Raw genomic sequence first — 20368 nt, 5'->3', positions numbered from 1 at the left:
ATTATATTTTATCAATGATATATAAATAACCTGGATAATTACATTACTACTATGTTAATTACAAAATACATTTTAGTTAATGATAACAATTTTAATGTTTCAATCATTAGTTTGCTCTTCAAAGTCATAATTGTTATCTAAGTTTTGATTTAAGTCTTCTTGTATTTCACTCATATTTTGTTCGACATAATTGTCATACATATCACTGATCCTATATTTAACGTCCATTTCATTCAAAATTATTTGTCGTCTTAAATGTCGCGATAATCTCTCCCTTTTCTTCCTGTTTTCGACCAAAAATTGTTTCATAATTTTAATTCTTTCGTCTGTATTATAAACGGCATTTGTTTCATCGGTCGGTGTATTAACAGCTATATTTGATGTCCAGTCGGGCGGCGGTAACGGATCGGCCACAGCATTGAAACTTCTGTGTTGTGCTCGAGATTTGCTTAAATTTTGTAATACAATATTCATAAGGATTTCATAGTTAAGACCAAAACAATCCATTTTCATGTCATCCGGTCTTTTCATTTTCAATGATTCATAAATATCTGACTGATTGTCGTTCTTATTGTCCATTCTTTTCATTTCTCTTTTAGACATATCTTTAGATTTCGTCGCCTTTTCGTACGGCGTCTCAAACAATGTAGTGTCAAACGGCTCAAAGTCGGCACCAAAATCACAGGTCTTAAGAATTCTGTCGACTTCGAGACTGTGAGACTCTGAGACATCCATTACAAACTGAACCCACGGAACATAATGCATGTAATGTCTGTCCATTATGTGTTGTCTTAAGCGACCTTTAATTTGGTCCAACTTATCGGCTACAGTCGTGATGTCATCTTTTTTGGTGATCCAATAGATATTGACTGAATCACACGGTCTGTTGACCCGAACCTAGAAAATAATAAAATCGTTTGTCATTATAATTGTCGTCCGATAAGACATTTGAGTGACACATACATGAGTGATATGCACTTCGAGTTCAGACAGTTCTTCGCCAATAACTTCAGTGGACAATACATCTGTAATACATTCCATCAACAGTTTGTTCAAAACAGTCATTCTTCTAGTGATAACTTTGGTGTCAATGTGTCCAACAGTGCGATCACTCTCTCGCCGATTGGGTACTCCTTTCGACAAAATACTAGTCCTGTTATCCATCAGTTTCTTCACTATATTATCATTTCGTTTGAGAAGTCTGTCCAAAACAGCTGACTGTTGTGTGTGTTGAGTGTCACCGAACTTGAAGTGAGATCTTCGGACACATTCAATGGTGACTCTTGTGATGACATTACTGGTGATCACAGGTTTGACATTCAAATACATTTAGAGTTTGAATAATAAAACAATTAATTCAAACAACACTTTAAATCACTTTTTATAGTCATATAAACTATAGTTTTATTTTACATTACTTTTCAATGTTTTCCTATTATTATGTAATGCTTGTCAACAACACATGGATAGTATACAGCTATACACCTATAGTACAGTAATATTATCGATATATTGTAATACAGTATTTGGTTTCTATGCATACAATTTGTAATACAATTTGTATGCATAGAAGCCAAATAATAATCAATAATTGAATTAAATTTAATTTTCAAATGAGATTATTCTATAATTTAATTTAAAAAATTATTAATAAATAATTTGTAGTTTGATTTTAATAATTGACAAATTGTTATTTGAACTAATCCGACAATTAAATGATTAATTAATTCATAATTATTTAAACAATTAATCATTAAAATCAAAAGATTATCTCAAATATTATTTTTGTAATTTAATTTCTTATAAATATCAATAAATTTAATTAAAACAAACATTTTATTCAATATATATTTCAATAAAGACATTGACATTGTGTATATCAATTAATTATATTATATATAAATCTTTCAATAATAATCAAATAATATATATATTTGCATTATAATTGTTTTATACAATATAATAATTTGTTTTATATATTAGCTTTTTATACAATAAGTTATTATAAAATTGAATAATATCTAACTTTTATAATGTTTTTTATACAATAAATCATTTTTTAATAATAATATATTTAGCAACATATATGGTGTGATATCACGATTAAAAAAATTATTCAAATAAAACTCTCATTTATATATATATATATATATATATATATGTAAATCACAGACTTTTCAGCCATTATCATTATCGTCCAATAAAACAATTACCGTACCGTAAATATAATAGGTATACAGTAAATATATATTATATTAAGGTAAATAATTCATTATTTGTAAATAATGTTATTAAATATATATATATATACTGTATATATACAATATATTATAACAATTGGTGCATAAATATTATGGTGTCAATCGACTCCACCAAATGATTCCGAGCCCTCAATCGCTTGAATCAATTTTTCTCGTAACTCCTGATAACTTTCATAAGCCGGTAAATCTAAGCGATTAAAACTATAAAAAACAAAAAAAAATAATTTTAAAAAAATATAAATATTCGCACACTTGGTTTGATCCGATTAATAATACCATGTATGAGAACGGGGCAGATTATGGGGTGTTCCCCACTTTTCAATAGTGAACAGTTGCGGACCATTACTTCCGTAAAGTTCTTTGAATCCATTCATCGGTACCCGAGATGTTCCGGTAACGAATTGTAGTAAACGCGATCGCATCTCATTATTGAATGATAGTACCACCTGTGCAAACATAACAATGTCTAACATTTGAAAACAATTGTTAATTTATAAGACATACCCTCCAGAACCACTGTATAACGATATGGTTTGGATGATAACTACTCTTATAGACAGTATTTTGTTTCCAATCTTTGACGTCAACATTTCCAATACCACACATTAATAGCTCCAATTCGTGTTCATCAAAAACTTTAATGAAACTTAGAGGAATTAATTCATTGAAACCATCGAGGAATGATTCCATTTGTGGCAAAATTCGTGACACAAATCTCCATTGGATTACCAAACTTTAAGTCAATGAAATTAAGTTTAACACTAAATGAATTAAAACCAATAATTAATATCTTACTCCATGTATTCGTGTTTGTTATCATTAGTGACCGGTATATTAGCGCCTTTTGGTTTGAGCTCTCTTTGCTCTATTTGGCCGAACAGGTCCTCATCGATAGAGAATCTAAGGTCAAGTTCTGACGGGTCGTTCTCAAGAATCCATTTAAGAGAATTGAAATATTCTGTGTCAACGCTCTCCATATCTTTGAGTTGGATTGGCTTTCCTAACATCATCTTATAAAAAGGTCGTATAAAAAATGCTTCCAATAGTTTACCTAAAGTTTGATAAAAATATTTTGTGAATTTGTTTTTTACAAAAAAAACAAACAATTTTAGCCAACAAACCATGAAATATAGCCATTCCAGCCACTCGTCCAATAAATTTAAAGTAAGATAAGTGTTCCTCATTACACATCCCAGAAAATGGGTTTATTTGAAGGGTGTAATTATCAGCGGCTGAATACTCAAACAAACCGTAATATGGATTAAACATTTCTTTAGATAACAAGTAGAACCACTCTCTGGAGGCGCCGCCATAATCAAGTACTTCTTCGCCATCAAACTCGACCCATAATTTTGTTTTAAGTAAATCCACTCGACTTATACTTGAGATGCATCGATATGAGTCCTCAAATATATTACTTCTGCTAACTTTGATCTCTAGTTTGTTTGGCACGTTTGATGGTCGCGGCAGACGATTCTGTAAGTACTCGTATTTACGTTTGTAATCGCGTGAATAGGGAACAGCGGGTCCAGCAATGTTGGGATTGTTGAGTCGCGGGTCATCCCATTGAGTCATTCGACTATCTAATTGTTTATAGATTTTATAGTTTTAGCTAATATTAAACATTTTCTTTTAAACTGCAAATGCATACTGTGGTCAATGAAGAAAATGCGTCCGTCTGTATGCACTCTTTCTTCCCATCCATCAGGAAGTGGTCCCAAATCATCGACTGTATTGAATTTCGGACGATTCGCAACATTTGATTGATTGGGCGCTGGACTTGCTTTTCCTGAACGGGGATCAATCCAAGTCGTTGTCTTAGCGTTGTGATCAATAAAAAATATACGGCCATTGGGTGCCACTTGTAATGACCATCCCTCAGGTAGCCCATCGCTTCCCGGTTGATTTGGTGACGCCCTGTGACCACTACCAGTAATTGCACCGTTAGAATTGGATGGACCGGCACCGCTAACAGGCTGTCCATAAAGCCATAAAATTTGCAAAATTAGTCTCTAATGTTTCTAAATTAACTTCTAATTATGTAATTTTCTAAAGCGCTTAAACAATACAATCATGGATTTTGGGAGTCATTGGGGTTTATAACAAATGCAAACAAAAATTATTTAATTTGCCTCAAAAAGCAAACATTTAGATAAACATTTAAATTCAATGAACACTGACTTTGGTTATGGCATACTCTTTATGTTACGGGTTATTATATTTAGGTTAGTGGCAAACATTACTCAATAAATTAGATAATTAAAACAAGCGATTTTGTTAGCTACTATGTCCGGTCAAATCATAATTAAATATTTTTAAAAAATAACAGTTATTTATATAACAATAATTGGGAACCAAAATCTTTGTTCATTGAGTGCATTGAGAGCTAGGATGAGAACCTCTGAGTGCCGACGGTTTGCGCTCATAAGTGAGGCATTTGTAGTGTTTGGAGTGAGGGTTAATCGTCGCTGAGATTCTATTAACTTTGGGCACAATTAATCAATTCAATAATCAATTCATTAATCAATTATCGATTTTTTTGTCGAAATACGTGCAAAAAATTAATTAATGCAAAATAAAATAAATTTATTATTGATTTTATGTAAATACCGATTAAAATGTCATTAAACTCGTCAATACTTACATCAGAAATGGATTCTTCATTAGTAGTGGAGTTGTTCTGTTGTTCACCATTTTGTTCAACACTTATGTGGACCCGACGTCTGAATTCTTGAGCAGATTCAAGACTTCTTTGTTGCGTTTGGTCTTCATTAATACTGTTAGTACTAAAAAAAACAAACAAAAAAAAGTAAACCTATAGGTGGGTGCAAAATATAATAGCATTGTTGACTAACTTTGTTGGTCGATCCCATTGAGTAGTGCGTGCGATATGATTAACAAAATATGTCCGTCCATTGGCATCAACTCTTTCTTCCCAACCGGTCGGAAGTCCCGATGCTATAGACTCTGAACTACTTCCGGGCACTATTGGCTGTGCTGCCTGTTCTTCAGTTCCATTCTCAACATCTACTACTTCCCAACCGGGCTATAGTTAAGACAAAACTGTGTTATAATTATAATATTAAATAACAAACACCAATAAATACTTCATTTTCTTGTATCGATTGAGTTTCTTCCTCTTCATTGGACGCAATGTATGCGTGATATAACTGCAAGTGTCCCTTCACTTTAGATCTGGCACTACCAGTGGTAATCATATATTAAAATATAGACAATTAAGTTGATTGAAAGTCATTAAAATGTTTTGTATTTAATTATAATTCAAATCAATACCTTCGCGGTCGCAAAATATAATACTTTTGAGATATCGTACGACCGGCTCTTTCAGTGGGAATGTTATGAAGAGGCAGTTCAACCATTCCGAGGAAGTCGTCTCGAGTCAAACGATTTTCATCAAATACTTCTAACAATAGTCTGTGATTATTAGGATTGGCTCTGAATATAAACTCTTCGTCCCATTTGGGGTTCAATGTCTTTATCGGTAAATTTAATGATTAGATAAGTTGTAAAACAATTGTTATTATATAACAAATAAAAATCAATACTTTTTTCTTAGTTTTGGTATAAACCGAATCAATGACCGATTCGTCAGCATTTCTGATCAAATCTATTCGTACGTATGGATCACTGGCGCCGAAGATGTCCTTTTTGGCTAAGTTGTGTCCGGCAAACACTTTTAGCCGAAGAAGTCGTATGTTTGATGCGTCCTATTGTTTATTAAGTGATTATTTTATCAAATTATCAAATATAACAAATAAAAGTCATAAGTTATGACAATAACCATAATAATCAGTGAAATGTTGACTTTTATTGCATTATTTAGTAAAAACGTTTGCCATTAATAAAAAAGTTTATGATATGTTATATATTATCTAATCTATACTTTATTCCCATTCAATTCTACACCTCAGCTATAATTTACGGAAATATACAGTAATAGACACTTATTATTATAAGACAATTAAATTATAAGTCAATTCGTTGATTGATAATTATATATACCGTAGTATAAACTATATATTATAATATAATATACATTGATTGATACAAATTTTTAATGCAATAAAAATAGCTTTTTTAGGATTAAATTTACAACAACAAAAATAAATATCAGATAGTATTCATTATAATTAATATTAATTTATATAGCATTGTATATACAATATTTCGACACATTTCTTGTCATTCAATGATTGTAATGATTTATCATATTATTTGTCAAAAATATTATGCAAATCAATAAAATTAAATTAATTACAAATCGATACACTAAATGATTATTACTAACAATCTATTCACGCAATTCGCTACTTATTATTATTATTACTAAAACTTGTATTTAATATTTTCATCACAATTCATACTATTATTATTTATTTGATTAAATAACTTTATTAATAATATTTATTACCTTATAAAGCTTATAATACTTTATTAAATTTAATTGTAGTAAATATAAATATATTTGTATTGTATATGTAATGTTAATAAATTACTCATCAAATAACTAATTTAAAAATTCACTACAATTTAATTGCTTTCAATTAATTAATGAAATAATAATTAACTTAAAATATTTTATTTATCACTGAAAAGACATAAAACTGTTGTGTCATTGATATCGTCGGCAAAATTATTATTATTATTATTAAATGCTTTGTTTGCTTCAAATTTTAATTATTATTATTTTTTAATATTTATATACATATTATACATATAATATCCTAAAAATTTATTTTAATTTAATAGTGATAACAAAAAACTACATTAAAAATAGACAATTAAATAATTAGTGCAAACAATTGAATGCATATAAAAACATGACATTATTTTATAATATAACTTATAATTGATTCATCAAATGGACTACAATTAGGATATCATTATAATCATCATCTGATCCAATGGTGTTGTCAATGATCAACAAACACATACCTCCAGTGTTGAAGAGTCAGTACTTTGAGTCCATCCATATATCCTATCGTTTGCCATCAAAGATCACCTCAAGTGTTGTTTTTATAATAATAAAAAACTAATTAATTAATTATATGATTATTACACAATTTAAGACACAATTTATTTATTTTATTTTTTTCACTAAAAAATGTGATTATGAAATGTGTGCACAAAATATATGATATAAATGTTATGTCAGATAATTAAGTGACAAATGAGTGAAAATCATTGTATTATTTAACGACTTAATAGCGTTTGAGTCAAACATATATTAATAGCAATTATTGTTAAATTAAATGTGATTTTTGGTTAAAATAAAAATCACTCATATATTGTAAAACAATGTTTACTATAATAACTGTATTTATATTATTATATCATAAATATATTGTTTACTATAGAGTACTATACGTACAGTAATGTAATACTAATACAACATATAATATACAGTACAGTAATATACGCTTAACTATCACTGCATTTCACTCATAGACTTAACATTAAATACCATTTATTACTTCATTGCCTGCAATACACTCATCCATTCATATAAAGCGTTACATACTTTTCAATTCAATTGCATTTAAATTACAAAATTTGTTAATAATTTATAAATGATATTAAAATACAATTCAATTATTTATTTAATTTATTAATTATCTCTTTTATGGATTCATTATAAACAAAATAAACAGTTATTTGTTAATTAAATAACTATTCGTTTCTATAATTAGATAATTTTAGCGCAAAAAACATACAATTGTTTTATAGTAATAATGAAAAATAAATTTAAATAAATTTAAGACAAAAGATATGCAATGAATTGATTACAAAATGGTTATCAATGAAGAGGTTATCGACAATGATGTGGTCATCACCACTAGTTGTGGTCATCGATATATCGATGCATATGTTGTTCACCGAATGGCTGCTAATCCCTGGTCTCTCCGTCTTCTTCTTCTTCATCGACACCTCTAATATAGAGTACATTATTACATCTGATGAGAACTTCACCCAAATTGCCGGTACAGTTGCCGTCGATGTACTCTTCAGTGTTGGCCAACTGTAGGTTCATATAGGCGTCCACTGAGATCAGGTATCCCTTGTACTCCATTCCCCACTTTAGCTTCACTAACACGGGTTTACCGGTCAGACCATTAAGAAATGGTTTCGGGTTTAACGGCATTGTGGCCATTGTGTCGGTTGTATCAGTCAGTGGCCGCTTGTAATCAAATGAAAAGCACGGCTTATCCGGCAATTATTGGATGACAATCGGTGTGTATGAGAGTCACTACCAGTAATGTCAGTGTTTGGTCACAATTGTGGCGACAATAGTGTCCATCACTTACACTATCACTGCATTAATCCGTATCTCAAACATGTGTTCACACACTGTGTGTCACCACTTGTGGGACAAACTCTAGACTCAAAACCTCATTATATTTGTCACGTTATTTGTAGACAATGTATGTTAGGGTCCAGTCCTGGGCTAACACAACACAACACAACCCCCGGACTTACATATCATTTGATACAATATATGAGTCAATCAAAAGTCATATACAAACTCACTGTTTGTTCATCTTTACCGCAAAGTTCTATATAATACACTAAATCATAGTTATAATTACCAGAAAAAAATGTGGTTATAATAAAATTAATTTGAAATTTATAAATATATATTATATTTGTCAATAATTAGATAAATCAAATTCATGTTATATAATAATAAATATTAAAAGTATTATTAGGACAACTAATAACACACATTGTTTGTATAAATGAAGTGTTTGTATCAATTGAACTATAAATGTATGGTTAGAGTTGAGCCCCCGGTCTGAGAGAAAACGTGTCCTAAAATATTGTAATAAACACTGTGTTTGACTGTAATGAATGAAACATTGATTTTACTAAATATTACTGTTATATAGTTTTATATACAGTTTGTATTTAGTAGTGTTGTATGCAATGTATGATACGGTTCACACGTTTCAATTGAATCGCTATTTAGTTAATTTATTTCATTATTTATCAAATTTAGTTCATTTAAATTTAATTACTTTATTATTAGCCAATTGTACGCCAATTGTATTGATTTGACAGTAATTTTGATTGATTTGTCGGCAATTTTTAGCTTAGATCAGCTCATAATATGTCTGAAACTCATAATTGGGGTAAATATCCAAATGTTATATCCATTTGGCGTTCATTTAGACAATTGTTTTCATTAATAAAGTTATTATTACTTTTAGAAGATGTGGACAACAATTCCGGTGGAAACAAGAAATTTGATGACGAAGATGAAGATGACGACATCAAAGACAATTGGGATGATTCTGAATCAGAAGAGGTGCCCAAAGATGACACACAGACAAAGACTATGCCCTTGAAGGAGAAGAAGTTAACTAAATTACAGCAAAAGATTAAGGAAAAAGAAGAAGAAGAAAGAAAAAAGAGAGAAGAGGCGAACAAACCGAAAACACCACAAGAAATAATAGAAGAAAAGTTACGAATTCAAAAACTAGTAGAAGAATCGGACCTTAGTTTGGCTGAAGAAGCGTTCGGTGCGGGAAACAGTGGATCTGGTCTTAGCGTAAGTCTGAACACGAAAGAAGATTGGGATTCGTTTAGGAAAAGTTTAGTCGACAAACTGTCTATCTATGAGGCCTCACCCCATTACGTCCACTTCTTGGAGAACTTGTTTCGCGAACTATGCGTTTCTGTCGAATCCGATGACATCAAAAAGTTGTCCGCAAGTCTAACGGCTCTTTATAACGAAAAACTTAAGGCACAGAAGGTATATATTATTTATATAAATTTTAATTAAAGTATTACTAAAATTATTTTATCATAAAAGGCCGTAACAAAGGGTAAGAAGAAAGGAAAGGGACCGTCAGTTAAGGTAGAAACCAATCCGACCGATGCCTACGGAGATGAATACGATGACTTCGATGACTTCATGTAAACTTGTTTTATAAAAAATGAATTTTTAAATATATTGCACATAATTATACATAAAATTTAATTTCGTTATTAATACTATTAATATTCTTATTATACAATTTTAATAAAAAAAATATAAACGATTTCTTGATTCAAATGATGACTAGTTGTCTCTATAAAAGTCCATTTCTGCGTAAATCATGTAAATAAGCGCCACTTTCTTCGTTAAGCATTTGATGATTAAAATCATTTAAGTTTAGTTTGGATGACATTCGAAATCGCAATTCGTAGTCATCGATGTATTGGATGAGCCGTTGAACTGATTTCTTCAATTGGATCATCCGTTCCGTAGCAATGTTTTGGTTGGCAATGAAATGAAAGTATTTTTGAATCAATTCCTCAATAAAAGAAGTGCCGATATCTCTTGCACTGATGTAATCGTTCCAATAGTTCCAATCGTTATTTAGTACAACGTGTCTGAAGACAGCACTGACCCAACTTGTATTGTATTGATAGGCATCCGCAACAATCAATGCCTTAAATAATTAGTCAATTTTTTTAGTGATTTAAATTAAATGCTTAACAATAATCAATACCTCAAAAAAATTGTTACTGTTTTCGATAAACTGTGAGATCTGTTCGCTATTCATATTAACCAGAAGTACATTATTTGGTAAATAATGAATTTGCAGTGAAATAAGTTGTGCTAATTTGCCGCACGAGTCGGCCTGTGAATGACAACCGGCCTTTGAAAAGCACTCGTGAGCGTCAATTAACTCATACATAATGGTTTCCAATTGATCCCCATAACTCAAGAGATTTGTGCCTAATTTATGTTTCAATTGATTGAACTGTTTTTTGGCTGACATCTCATGATTTTCGGCGATTTCACGAAACAGACAGAACCGAAGTGCCACTAATGGAAAAACTTCTTTATCTCCTTTCAAATAATCCAATAATGCTATTCTCAATTGTGGCGCCTATTCATCAAATAATTATTAATTTTATTTTTAAAAATCATTTAATTAGTATTTATAAATACCTTTTCAATACGTTTGCTGAGAAGTAACTCAAACTGATTGTTCTCTCTGAACAAATCAAAACAATAAGTCATTTCAGAATATCTGCCGATTCCTGTCATTAATCTGAGAATTGAATCGAAGTCTTTTAATGGCAATAAACTTTGTGTTATAAATATCCGGGTCTTCCTGAGTACCAATGCTATGCCTTTGACATCGCATTCATTAGTAAAGCATTCGTGAGCTTTAATATAAAGTTTAGTTAAAACAAAATTGTTTATCGGATCAGTTTGTAATGATTCAGTTTCTGATAACAATTTTGTTCCCAAAACAGTCGTGTCGTTTAATAATCTAATCATTGATAAGAAACTTGAACTCAATTCCATTAGATTACTATATGAAGAATCTTTTGATTTTTCAAATTCTTCCGATTCGTTCTTCAATTTTAACATTATTTCAAAACTAATGATTGAAGCGATATCATCGTCAGTGATATCATTTATGGCGATTAACTCTTTGGCTAAAGACAAGGCATTACTATCTTTTGATGGAAATAATATCAATGATTTCAATAGTTGTAAGTCATTGGTTTCCGAGCCTTCAATATCTAAATAGTCTCGACCTAATATCTATAAATTTTAATTAATTAATTATTAATACATATATCAATTAATTATTGATTAAATAAAAATTAAGAAGAAGACATACACAAGAAATTTTATAGTAAAGAAGTACTCTTTGACAAGCATTGCTTCCAACTGTCAGATCATTGAATTCAATGCCCAATTGACACAATATTTTATTCAAGTCATCAAAGTTTTTACTTTTGATGAATTCAACGCCTATACTAATCACATGCTTAACAATTTGTGGCCAACTTATGTCAACGTGTTTGTACTTTTTGAGCCAATGTTGGCCCAAAACAAGACTATTTGAATGAACTGCTTGTGTCAACACGTGATGGACATCACTTTTCGTACATTTCTTACTAAATTTAAATTCACTGATATCTTCTTTGCTGTCATTTAATATTAAATCATCGCTTATATTGTCACCAAATATTTTGATAGACTGTCGTATCAGACAAATACAGTCAATAAAAAGTTGTGTAAATAAATCTTTGTATTGAATCACTTCGATATCATATTCACTATCCATCACAACATCTAATAATTGATTACACGCTTGAAGACCAAGTCGTGCCAATTGATGGCCAAACTGTCGACCGTTTTTGTCTTTAATATTGACTGAAATAACATTATTTAGTTTAGCGAACACTTCTTTCCATCCGTTATAAAGACATTGATTCTGTACTCTTCTTTGATCTCCACTAAGACTTTGTCGCACATCTTGCTGTTGACTTAAACTAAATGCTAAATATTTTATAAAAATAATAATAATAAACAAAAATATTTTTTAATTTATTAATAAATAGAAATTGAAGATAACTTTATCTACAATAGTTTAAGCAAATTTATATAATAGTTTAAATAATTATTATATAAAGTGGACAATTGATTAATAAATTTCATATGTATTCAAATTGATAAAAAAAACTCAAAATTATAGAAAACAAATCTTTAAATAAAATTAAAATAGTAAACATTTGAATCAATTTAAATACTATTTTACTTATATTACAGTTAAGTATTAAAACTTAAATTAATGGATTTACTAAATCCAATGCCTGTTTATAAGTGACTTTCTTGACTCTAACAAGTATTTTGACCAAACATTCAGCAAATAATACAGAATATATGAAACTCTTTAGAGATAATTGTCCGATAAGTCCATCCAAAGAACCCATTAAATAAATTTGTTGTCTTTTTCTCAAATGAACTGAACATTTCAATTGTGTCATAACACCAATGAATCCATTTTTATTAAACAATTTTTTATATAATGAAGGATTCTTGTCATTAAAACAAATGTCTTTCAATGAATCCGACCATTCATTCACCAGATAACAGATGTGATCCAAATCTATGTCTTTTAAGTCAGATATTGAGTCCAAAGACATTTTAATCCGTTTATTTTCTTCATCAGTAAAACCATTTCGTATCTTATTTTGTGCCATTGATTTCAATTCATAATCATTGAAATCTTCGCAATCGACATCTGATACTTGACTTAAACTTCTTTTACAAATTGGTGTCATTAGATCTTCATCTTTAAACGTTTTACAATCATTTGGTAAGTCATCCTCGATATCAATGATCTCCAAACGACCACTATTTTCATACTTATTAATATTGCTCATAAAATAATCAAACTTTGCTCTCATGTCTTCATCATTAACCACAAATTGTTTACCACTTTTGGACTTCGATGGACTGCATATATCATCATTTGATTGTCCACTAACTGGTCCCGAGATAACCGTTAGGTCGCCATTTGTGTGCAAATCATTAACTTTCAATCTTTTGGTTGCATTTTTATGACTTAAAGCCTGATTTACATTAGTTTTTGCATTAAAATCCATGTGTGGATCAAATAAAGTGATAGTTTTTGTCAATCAATTTTAACAACACTTTCGGACAATAATTTCAAAAACAAAACTCTATTTTCTATTCAATAAACTTATGAAACAATTCATGTCATATATATTATAACATTCATATATAACGTAACATTAAAACACTATATAAATGACAACAAATTCAATATAAACTCTTAAAGTAAATGTAGAGTCAATTCAAACACAATTGTCTTCTATTATAATCACTGTATTAACGATATATACGAGTGATTAATACACAAACATTAATAACGTTAAGTAAAAGTAATGTTCAAAATGTTTGCTATTTTTATCAATTATTTTATTATTTTTCTATATTTTATAGTTTTATATATGATATCATATGATAATCATATCAATTATTATTGTTATTAAAATTATTTTGATTATCAATTAAATTATAAATTAATAAAAGATGAGAGAAAATGGGATTAAATAATAAAATATTATTTACATTGGATTTGAATTTTGAAAAAGCATTCAATGCTTGATATTTGATGATTACGTAAACCGATGACCAAAACGGTTAAATCCATTGAGTTTTCAATAGTTATCATTCAATTCAACACTAATTCAAATAAAATCTTTATATAATATACTTATTTTGTTGACTTTTTGTTGCAAAACAAAAATATATTCAATCGATTAAATATAAATTATTTATTTTATTAATTTTTTATTAATTTTTTATTAATTTTTTAAATGATAAAAACAACTATTTTTAAACAAATGAATCAAATGATTAACAATACAAACAAATGTCACACAAATTGATAGCTTTTGTGTTACTGTAATAATAATGTGTTTGTTTTGAATGTTTTTAATTTAATGTCCAAACAATTATTGACATGAGATTTGTGTCAGTGATGGCCACGAGATGTCATTGCTTTCAATCCTTACCGTTATTATTATTATTATCATCAGTTGATTCCTCTTTCTTGTGCTGACTTTGGAACCGCTTCTTAGCGACAGCAAAGTCGACAGCAACGGGTCGGCCGACGATTTGTTTAGCGTTCATACCTTTGATGGCCAGAAGTGCACTCTTGATGGTCGCAAATCCGACAAAAGCAAATCCAAGCATTTTTCCGTCCGATTTCTTTGGGATTTGAATCTCAAGAATTTCTCCGAATTTCTTAAACTCTTTGCGAAGAATGTCTTCATTTGCTTTAAACGACAGATTTCTGACAATAATTCGCGACTTCTTTGTCTTCAAAAAAGCCTTTTTCTTCTTTTTATCCAATTTTATGTCATCTGAAAAAACAATTATTTTTTTAATTCTTCAATAATTTACAAAACAATAAACAATTCGTTTACCACTTGTTTTGGTCGACATATCTTTCATCACATAATTTGATGAACAATTGAAATCAATGTCCAAATGTTTATATCATATGATTTAAAACCAAAATATTAAATATCAAAACATATGATTCATTACATTTACAGTCAAAAATTGTTACAACAAAATACATAAATAACGTCAACTTATAATCTATTAATAAATAAATTTAAATTTATTTGTAAGTGATTTATAAAATTAGTAAAAATATATTTAAATGATTTGATTGTAATTATAGGTCTAAATATTTTTATTTTATTTTTTATATTTATTTTATTCAAGTATTATAATTATTATAAATTTGCTATAAATTATACTCTATTGTAATATACTGTACACTGTTGTACAGTATTAATATAAAAGAGTTTATGTGTGGTATTAATAAAAGCACAAATCATTTACAGACAAACAAATTAATACATTTTATTATACGATTGCTTTCATACTATATATTATATGATAAAACAATCGTATAATAAAATGTATTAATTTTTTGTTTGTTTGTAAATGATTTTGTGCTGATATTTATTAGTGACTAAATTCAATTATGATAATCAATAGTTAAATTTAGACATACATTTTATATAATATTAATATTTTTAATTATTTTATTGATGAGAAAAATGTGTATAAAAATTGATGATTTTGTCTCTTAATAGATATTTAATGAATAAATTACTTATAGATAATAATTAATACCGAAATTTATATTAAGCTTAATTTTAATTTGGATTAAATTGAGTTTAGAAAATATGATATATATATTAAATCAAACAAAACTATTAAACTTTTTGAAATTGTTTTCTAATAAAAATTTAAATAAAAAAGTAATCAATACAATAATTATTCTGTATATAAATCATTATACAATTTTATTTTCAAATACTGTAATTTCTCAAAAAAGATGATTATTTTTAGTACCGTTTATGTTATTTAAAGTTATGATCATTTTTAAAAATCTATAAATAATCTATTCATTAAATTTAATATTAAAACTAATGATTATTCACTTATATAATACGTGATCATAAGTTTTTAATATAATTTTTTATTAATAATATTATAGTTGTTTAATTGAAAAAATATAAATTATTAAACATATTATTCAAGAATCGGTTTACATTTGATAACACATGAATTATAAAATTTTTTAATTAAATTGAATTCAATTGATTGATTCAATAAGATTGCACTTTTAATACTTTTTAAAAAATATATTTAAAAACAAAATTGTGAATTTATATCATGTTGTTTTCATTTAATTTATTATATTATTTTCAAAATGATAAATGATGAATAGTGGTTAAATTCTATGAATATTAAATACTACATTTTTAAGTAGGTGTATAAAAACATTTTATGACTTTAAATCAAATTTAATTTATTTTTACACAGAAAAAATGTTATAATAATTAAAAGACAGCAATATTTCATAAATGTTATAACAGACCAAGGTTATATATATATTAAAAGTATAGTTTTTCTATAAAACCAGTATAAATTTTTTGTCTGTAAACAATTAAAAAAAATTTAATTTAATCTCTATTTTTATTTTGTTCTCAATCTCACATGAATTTTAAGTAATGTTAAAATTTAAATCTTTTTTATATGATTGGGTCGACAAACTGATGTACACTATATACAGGTACTTATAAACTATATTGTTTGATAAATTATTTAACTTATACGGTATATCGTATATATAAAATGGAAAGTCCTATTTGACACAAGGTTTTCCATAAAATATGTTTTTGTCATTTATTACTTTGGCTTTTAATTATTTAGTCAATTATTGTATTTAAAGCTGAGATGAGAGACTAAATATGCACTAAAAAACGTTATAACATTTTTAGAGATTATAGTAGTTAAATGTTTATCCTGTCACCACAGATACTTTTAAATGGGATAAATTAAAAACCAACGGGACGGGACAGGATATACACAGGACAGGTGTGATAAAAATATGATAACACGACTGCCCTGTTGTAATGTAATCCCTAATAGAGATTCTCTATTATACATAAACTTTATATTCATCCATAATTTTCTAAAAGTAAAGATTACATATAACAAACATATTTATCTAACGGTGTTATGTATGGCATAATAGTATGTAACCTTTTAGTTTGCTTTCAATTATAATTATAAAGTACAGTATAATAGATTTAGAGCATAGCTAATAATATGCTAATATGTTGTAAATTAGTATTTCAAATAGCAAACCAAATAACTAAAATTTATTTATAAGAAATAAAATAGAGAATAAATTAGATATAAAATAATTAAAATTATGGATAAATTTTCACATTTAAAAGATGATAACAAGTATTTACAGTATAGGACAGGACAGGACAGGAGACATACAATTTGAAGAAAAGTTGAATCCCTAACGTAAAGCATAGGTTAGGCAATATTTGCAACACTTATTAATGTTAAGTACAGTAGAGTTTGTGAAACTTTACTAAATAACTTATAATACCTGTATTACAGCATAACTACTAAATATATACCTATGGCTGTAGTATAGTGTTTGAGGAATAAAATAGTGTTTCATTAAAGATGTTTTCATTTAGTGGTCATTACCTTCACTTGAGATTAGAAATGCAAACTCAGTCTCTCTTCAAGTGTTGAGATAGCGCTCACTGTTTACACATAATTGTGATTACAATTCAAGCTTTTTAAATGCCGTTTTTAATTTGTTTTTTAGCCATATTTTGAATACAAATTTGCAGCAATTTTTAGTTGTTTTTTTGTTGGATAAAATTTATCTGAAACGAGAATCGCTTATATGACTGAAAAATATACAGTACATTGCAAACACATAATAATTAATTATATTTTTTTATATAGTATAGCCCTTTGTTAGATACAACTTTGATCTATATATAGTATAGTATATATTATTAGTTTTATAATAGTTTATAGTGTAGTAACAACATTGATATTATACGAGTGATATTAGGTGATTGTGTATGAGTTTTATATACTTGTTTATGAGTGACGGCTTATATCTGGAAAATTGTAATCAAGGCTTAGATAACCTTTCGACCCAAACATTGAAAAATACTAAGAGATGTGTCTAAGGATGAAGTGTTAACTCATGTATGGGTGGAGTCCTTCTCTTTTTTTCCGATGTTTTATTAATAGACAAATAACTAAATGCTTTATATTTTCAGACCTAAGACTTGTCTCATCTTGTTTTAAATCATTTGTATTTAAAGAATTACTTATTTTTAACTATATTGTCAACTCCTCCCATCCTATGGCTGGTCATCACTACCGTCTCAAACGTTTAATTGTTTGCAAATAAGTAATCTTTGAAAAAGTCATAAATTAATTTTATTTTTATTTATTTTAATACTTAATAATTTTAAATGATTATGAACTACCATTACTTAACAATGAAATAAATAAAAACATATTTACACTAAATATTTAAGAAAATTACAGTTTTTCTATTGTTTTTTATCAAGAAATTTACAATAAGATAAAATTGAATGAATTTCAAAAGCTTATATAAAATCATTATATAATATATATATAAAAAACAATTGGCACTCAAATATGTTTGAGAAGATTGTGATATAACATTAATAATCGTTGAGTGAATTTAATTATGATTTTATGCATAATAATAATATAAAAATAATAATTAATTACTTTATATAATAATATATTATTGATGTGATTGTAGACTAGAAACAAATTATGGCATAAATTAATTAAATATTCAAAGAAAATGTTTAATAGTTTGTTGGTATCATAACTCATATAATACAGGTATAAGGCATGACATCAACTACCAAACCCTTTGAAAAATCATGTTTTTATCTTTTTTGTTGAGTTCATAGTTTTCATTGAATTCAGAGCACGTGAACGAGTCATCCGTATTGTTGTCGTCATCTTCTTCTTCATTATTATCTTCTTTATTGTGTTTATCACTTGGCTTTGCTTTGCCCGTCCGTGTATTGACTGGAGGAGGACAGGGAGGCACTTGAGGTGGACTCAGATCTTGTAATGTTAAGATTCTGGGCATTGAAGATAATTCACTAACAGATGGACTGAGTCGAGCCAACGGTGCGTGTCTGTGATGTAAGGGCTGAGAGTCTCGATTCCGAAAGCCTTTATAATGGTATACAATATCGATATCCGACGGCGCGATACTCGACATGTTTTCCAAGTCATAGTGTTCCCCATTTGCCAATATATTACTGTAACTGTCATTATAATTGTCTGAATGCGAGTGAATGATTGAATTGGGAACGGCTGGTGGAACCGGTCGAAGGACTTCGGTTGGGGGCACAGCTATTGGCGACACGACATCCGGTTGTTTGGTGGGCAACCGGGTGGGCATGTTATGGGTTGGCGATGATGTTTGAGTAGGTAGTGATGGTTGTTGTGCTATTGGTAGTGATGGCAATTGTGGTGGCGGTGGCAGCTGTGGAGCCAAAGTAGACGGCGGAGACGGTGTTGCAGATAAATATGGCTTAATAGTGGCCGTCATTTTACGTTGACTTGTATTACATTCTCTCAGGTGATTCTTCTTCTGATTGTGGAATATGAGAAAACTTGTAGATATCACCAAAATTAAGATAATGAAGAATGTGATTACAAGTATAACACCGATTGACTTTAATTGAATGGCACTAAATTTAGATGACGTTTCATTACTTTCATAAACAATAATATTAAGATAAGCACTGGAACTCCTTATTGGAGTGCCCTTATCGTAGGCCCTTATAGTCAGGTTATAGCTCGAAGCCTTCTCCCTATCCAACGTACCATTTACTCTAATTATATGTGAATTGCCAATTGAGTCCAGTCTGAAATGGCCCAACTCGTCGCCATTAGCTATATCTAGAGTAGTCATACCATTTAAGCCGTGATCCAAGTCGACTACCGAAACGGCCGCAACAACACTACCATTTGCGGCACTTTCATCAACAATGACCTGATCTGAACCTGAAAAATAGCGGAACTTAATTACCGGCGAGTGATTGTTAGAGCCTTGAATTTTTGCCGTTACATATGTCCGGCCGTCCTGTCGAGGGGTACCGTAGTCGTGAGCAAACACAGTAAATACACACACTCTAGAATAGTCATCGTTGTCCTCAGCGGTAACTGTACCGCAATTTATAGGTCCCTCCTGTGCTGTAAATATGATTCCAGTATTAGGATCAATGTAGAAGAACTCGTTTGACAGAAGATAATAACTGATACGACTATTATCATTGCCCTCTTCATCAGCGTCTGTGGCTCTAACTTGAAGAATGGATACATCTTTGCCAACACTTTCGTTAAGACTTACGCT

At 28.9% G+C, this 20368-nt stretch overlaps 7 protein-coding genes across 10 annotated transcripts in view; 1 reads left to right on the top strand and 6 right to left on the bottom strand.

Moving 5' to 3' along the window:
* Window positions 1-33: 33 nt before the first annotated feature.
* Window positions 34-1392, bottom strand: LOC128958731 (uncharacterized). Its single transcript, XM_054304651.1, has 2 exons — window positions 964-1392; window positions 34-897 (listed from the first exon to the last, which is right to left on the bottom strand). The coding sequence occupies exons 1-2, from the start codon at window positions 1327-1329 to the stop codon at window positions 100-102; spliced, it is 1164 nt and encodes a 387-aa protein (XP_054160626.1). The 5' UTR covers window positions 1330-1392; the 3' UTR covers window positions 34-99.
* A 914-nt stretch (window positions 1393-2306) lies between these two features.
* On the bottom strand, window positions 2307-7340 carry LOC128958721 (E3 ubiquitin-protein ligase NEDD4-like). Of its 3 annotated transcripts, none has more exons than XM_054304636.1 (13): window positions 7218-7340; window positions 5828-5989; window positions 5556-5755; window positions 5369-5462; window positions 5117-5307; window positions 4906-5047; window positions 4661-4744; window positions 3913-4237; window positions 3383-3844; window positions 3057-3312; window positions 2766-2994; window positions 2538-2707; window positions 2307-2462 (listed from the first exon to the last, which is right to left on the bottom strand). In XM_054304636.1, the coding sequence occupies exons 1-13, from the start codon at window positions 7272-7274 to the stop codon at window positions 2360-2362; spliced, it is 2475 nt and encodes an 824-aa protein (XP_054160611.1). In that variant the 5' UTR covers window positions 7275-7340; the 3' UTR covers window positions 2307-2359. The 3 variants fall into 3 exon arrangements, with proteins under 3 accessions (XP_054160611.1, XP_054160612.1, XP_054160613.1); XM_054304637.1 differs by lacking the exon at window positions 7218-7340 and adding an exon at window positions 6064-6205; XM_054304638.1 differs by lacking the exon at window positions 4661-4744.
* A 588-nt stretch (window positions 7341-7928) lies between these two features.
* LOC128958746 (small nuclear ribonucleoprotein F) lies at window positions 7929-8641 on the bottom strand. The gene has a single exon (XM_054304668.1). The coding sequence runs from the start codon at window positions 8431-8433 to the stop codon at window positions 8170-8172; it is 264 nt and encodes an 87-aa protein (XP_054160643.1). The 5' UTR covers window positions 8434-8641; the 3' UTR covers window positions 7929-8169.
* A 519-nt stretch (window positions 8642-9160) lies between these two features.
* LOC128958739 (eukaryotic translation initiation factor 3 subunit J-A-like) lies at window positions 9161-10262 on the top strand. Of its 2 annotated transcripts, none has more exons than XM_054304660.1 (3): window positions 9161-9412; window positions 9494-10035; window positions 10096-10262. In XM_054304660.1, the coding sequence occupies exons 1-3, from the start codon at window positions 9391-9393 to the stop codon at window positions 10201-10203; spliced, it is 672 nt and encodes a 223-aa protein (XP_054160635.1). In that variant the 5' UTR covers window positions 9161-9390; the 3' UTR covers window positions 10204-10262. The 2 variants fall into 2 exon arrangements, with proteins under 2 accessions (XP_054160635.1, XP_054160634.1); XM_054304659.1 differs by having other exon boundaries at window positions 9491-10035; window positions 10096-10261.
* A 92-nt stretch (window positions 10263-10354) lies between these two features.
* LOC128957853 (spatacsin-like) lies at window positions 10355-14267 on the bottom strand. Its single transcript, XM_054303669.1, has 5 exons — window positions 14173-14267; window positions 11909-12573; window positions 11224-11829; window positions 10778-11161; window positions 10355-10717 (listed from the first exon to the last, which is right to left on the bottom strand). Exons 1-5 carry the CDS (start codon window positions 14252-14254, stop codon window positions 10355-10357), a joined length of 2100 nt encoding a protein of 699 aa, XP_054159644.1. The 5' UTR covers window positions 14255-14267.
* A 151-nt stretch (window positions 14268-14418) lies between these two features.
* Window positions 14419-15128, bottom strand: LOC128958745 (RNA-binding protein 28-like). The gene is made up of 2 exons (XM_054304667.1): window positions 15033-15128; window positions 14419-14969 (listed from the first exon to the last, which is right to left on the bottom strand). The coding sequence occupies exons 1-2, from the start codon at window positions 15058-15060 to the stop codon at window positions 14608-14610; spliced, it is 390 nt and encodes a 129-aa protein (XP_054160642.1). The 5' UTR covers window positions 15061-15128; the 3' UTR covers window positions 14419-14607.
* A 3728-nt stretch (window positions 15129-18856) lies between these two features.
* Window positions 18857-20368, bottom strand: part of LOC128957852 (cadherin-related tumor suppressor-like) — a 2250-nt gene continuing 738 nt past the window's right edge. The window contains exon 1 of the mRNA XM_054303667.1: window positions 18857-20368. This exon is cut by the window's right edge and continues 738 nt beyond it. Within this exon, the coding sequence (XP_054159642.1) occupies window positions 18857-20368 (1512 nt within the window).

The sequence above is a fragment of the Oppia nitens genome, unplaced genomic scaffold, assembly GCF_028296485.1.
Source record: "Oppia nitens isolate AA-2021 unplaced genomic scaffold, nextdenovo-longstitch-racon4-pilon3 scaffold3_pilon_pilon_pilon, whole genome shotgun sequence".
NCBI lineage: Eukaryota > Metazoa > Arthropoda > Arachnida > Sarcoptiformes > Oppiidae > Oppia > Oppia nitens.
Note: the sequence above shows the minus strand (reverse complement) of the source record. Positions and strands in the feature narration are given on the sequence as shown.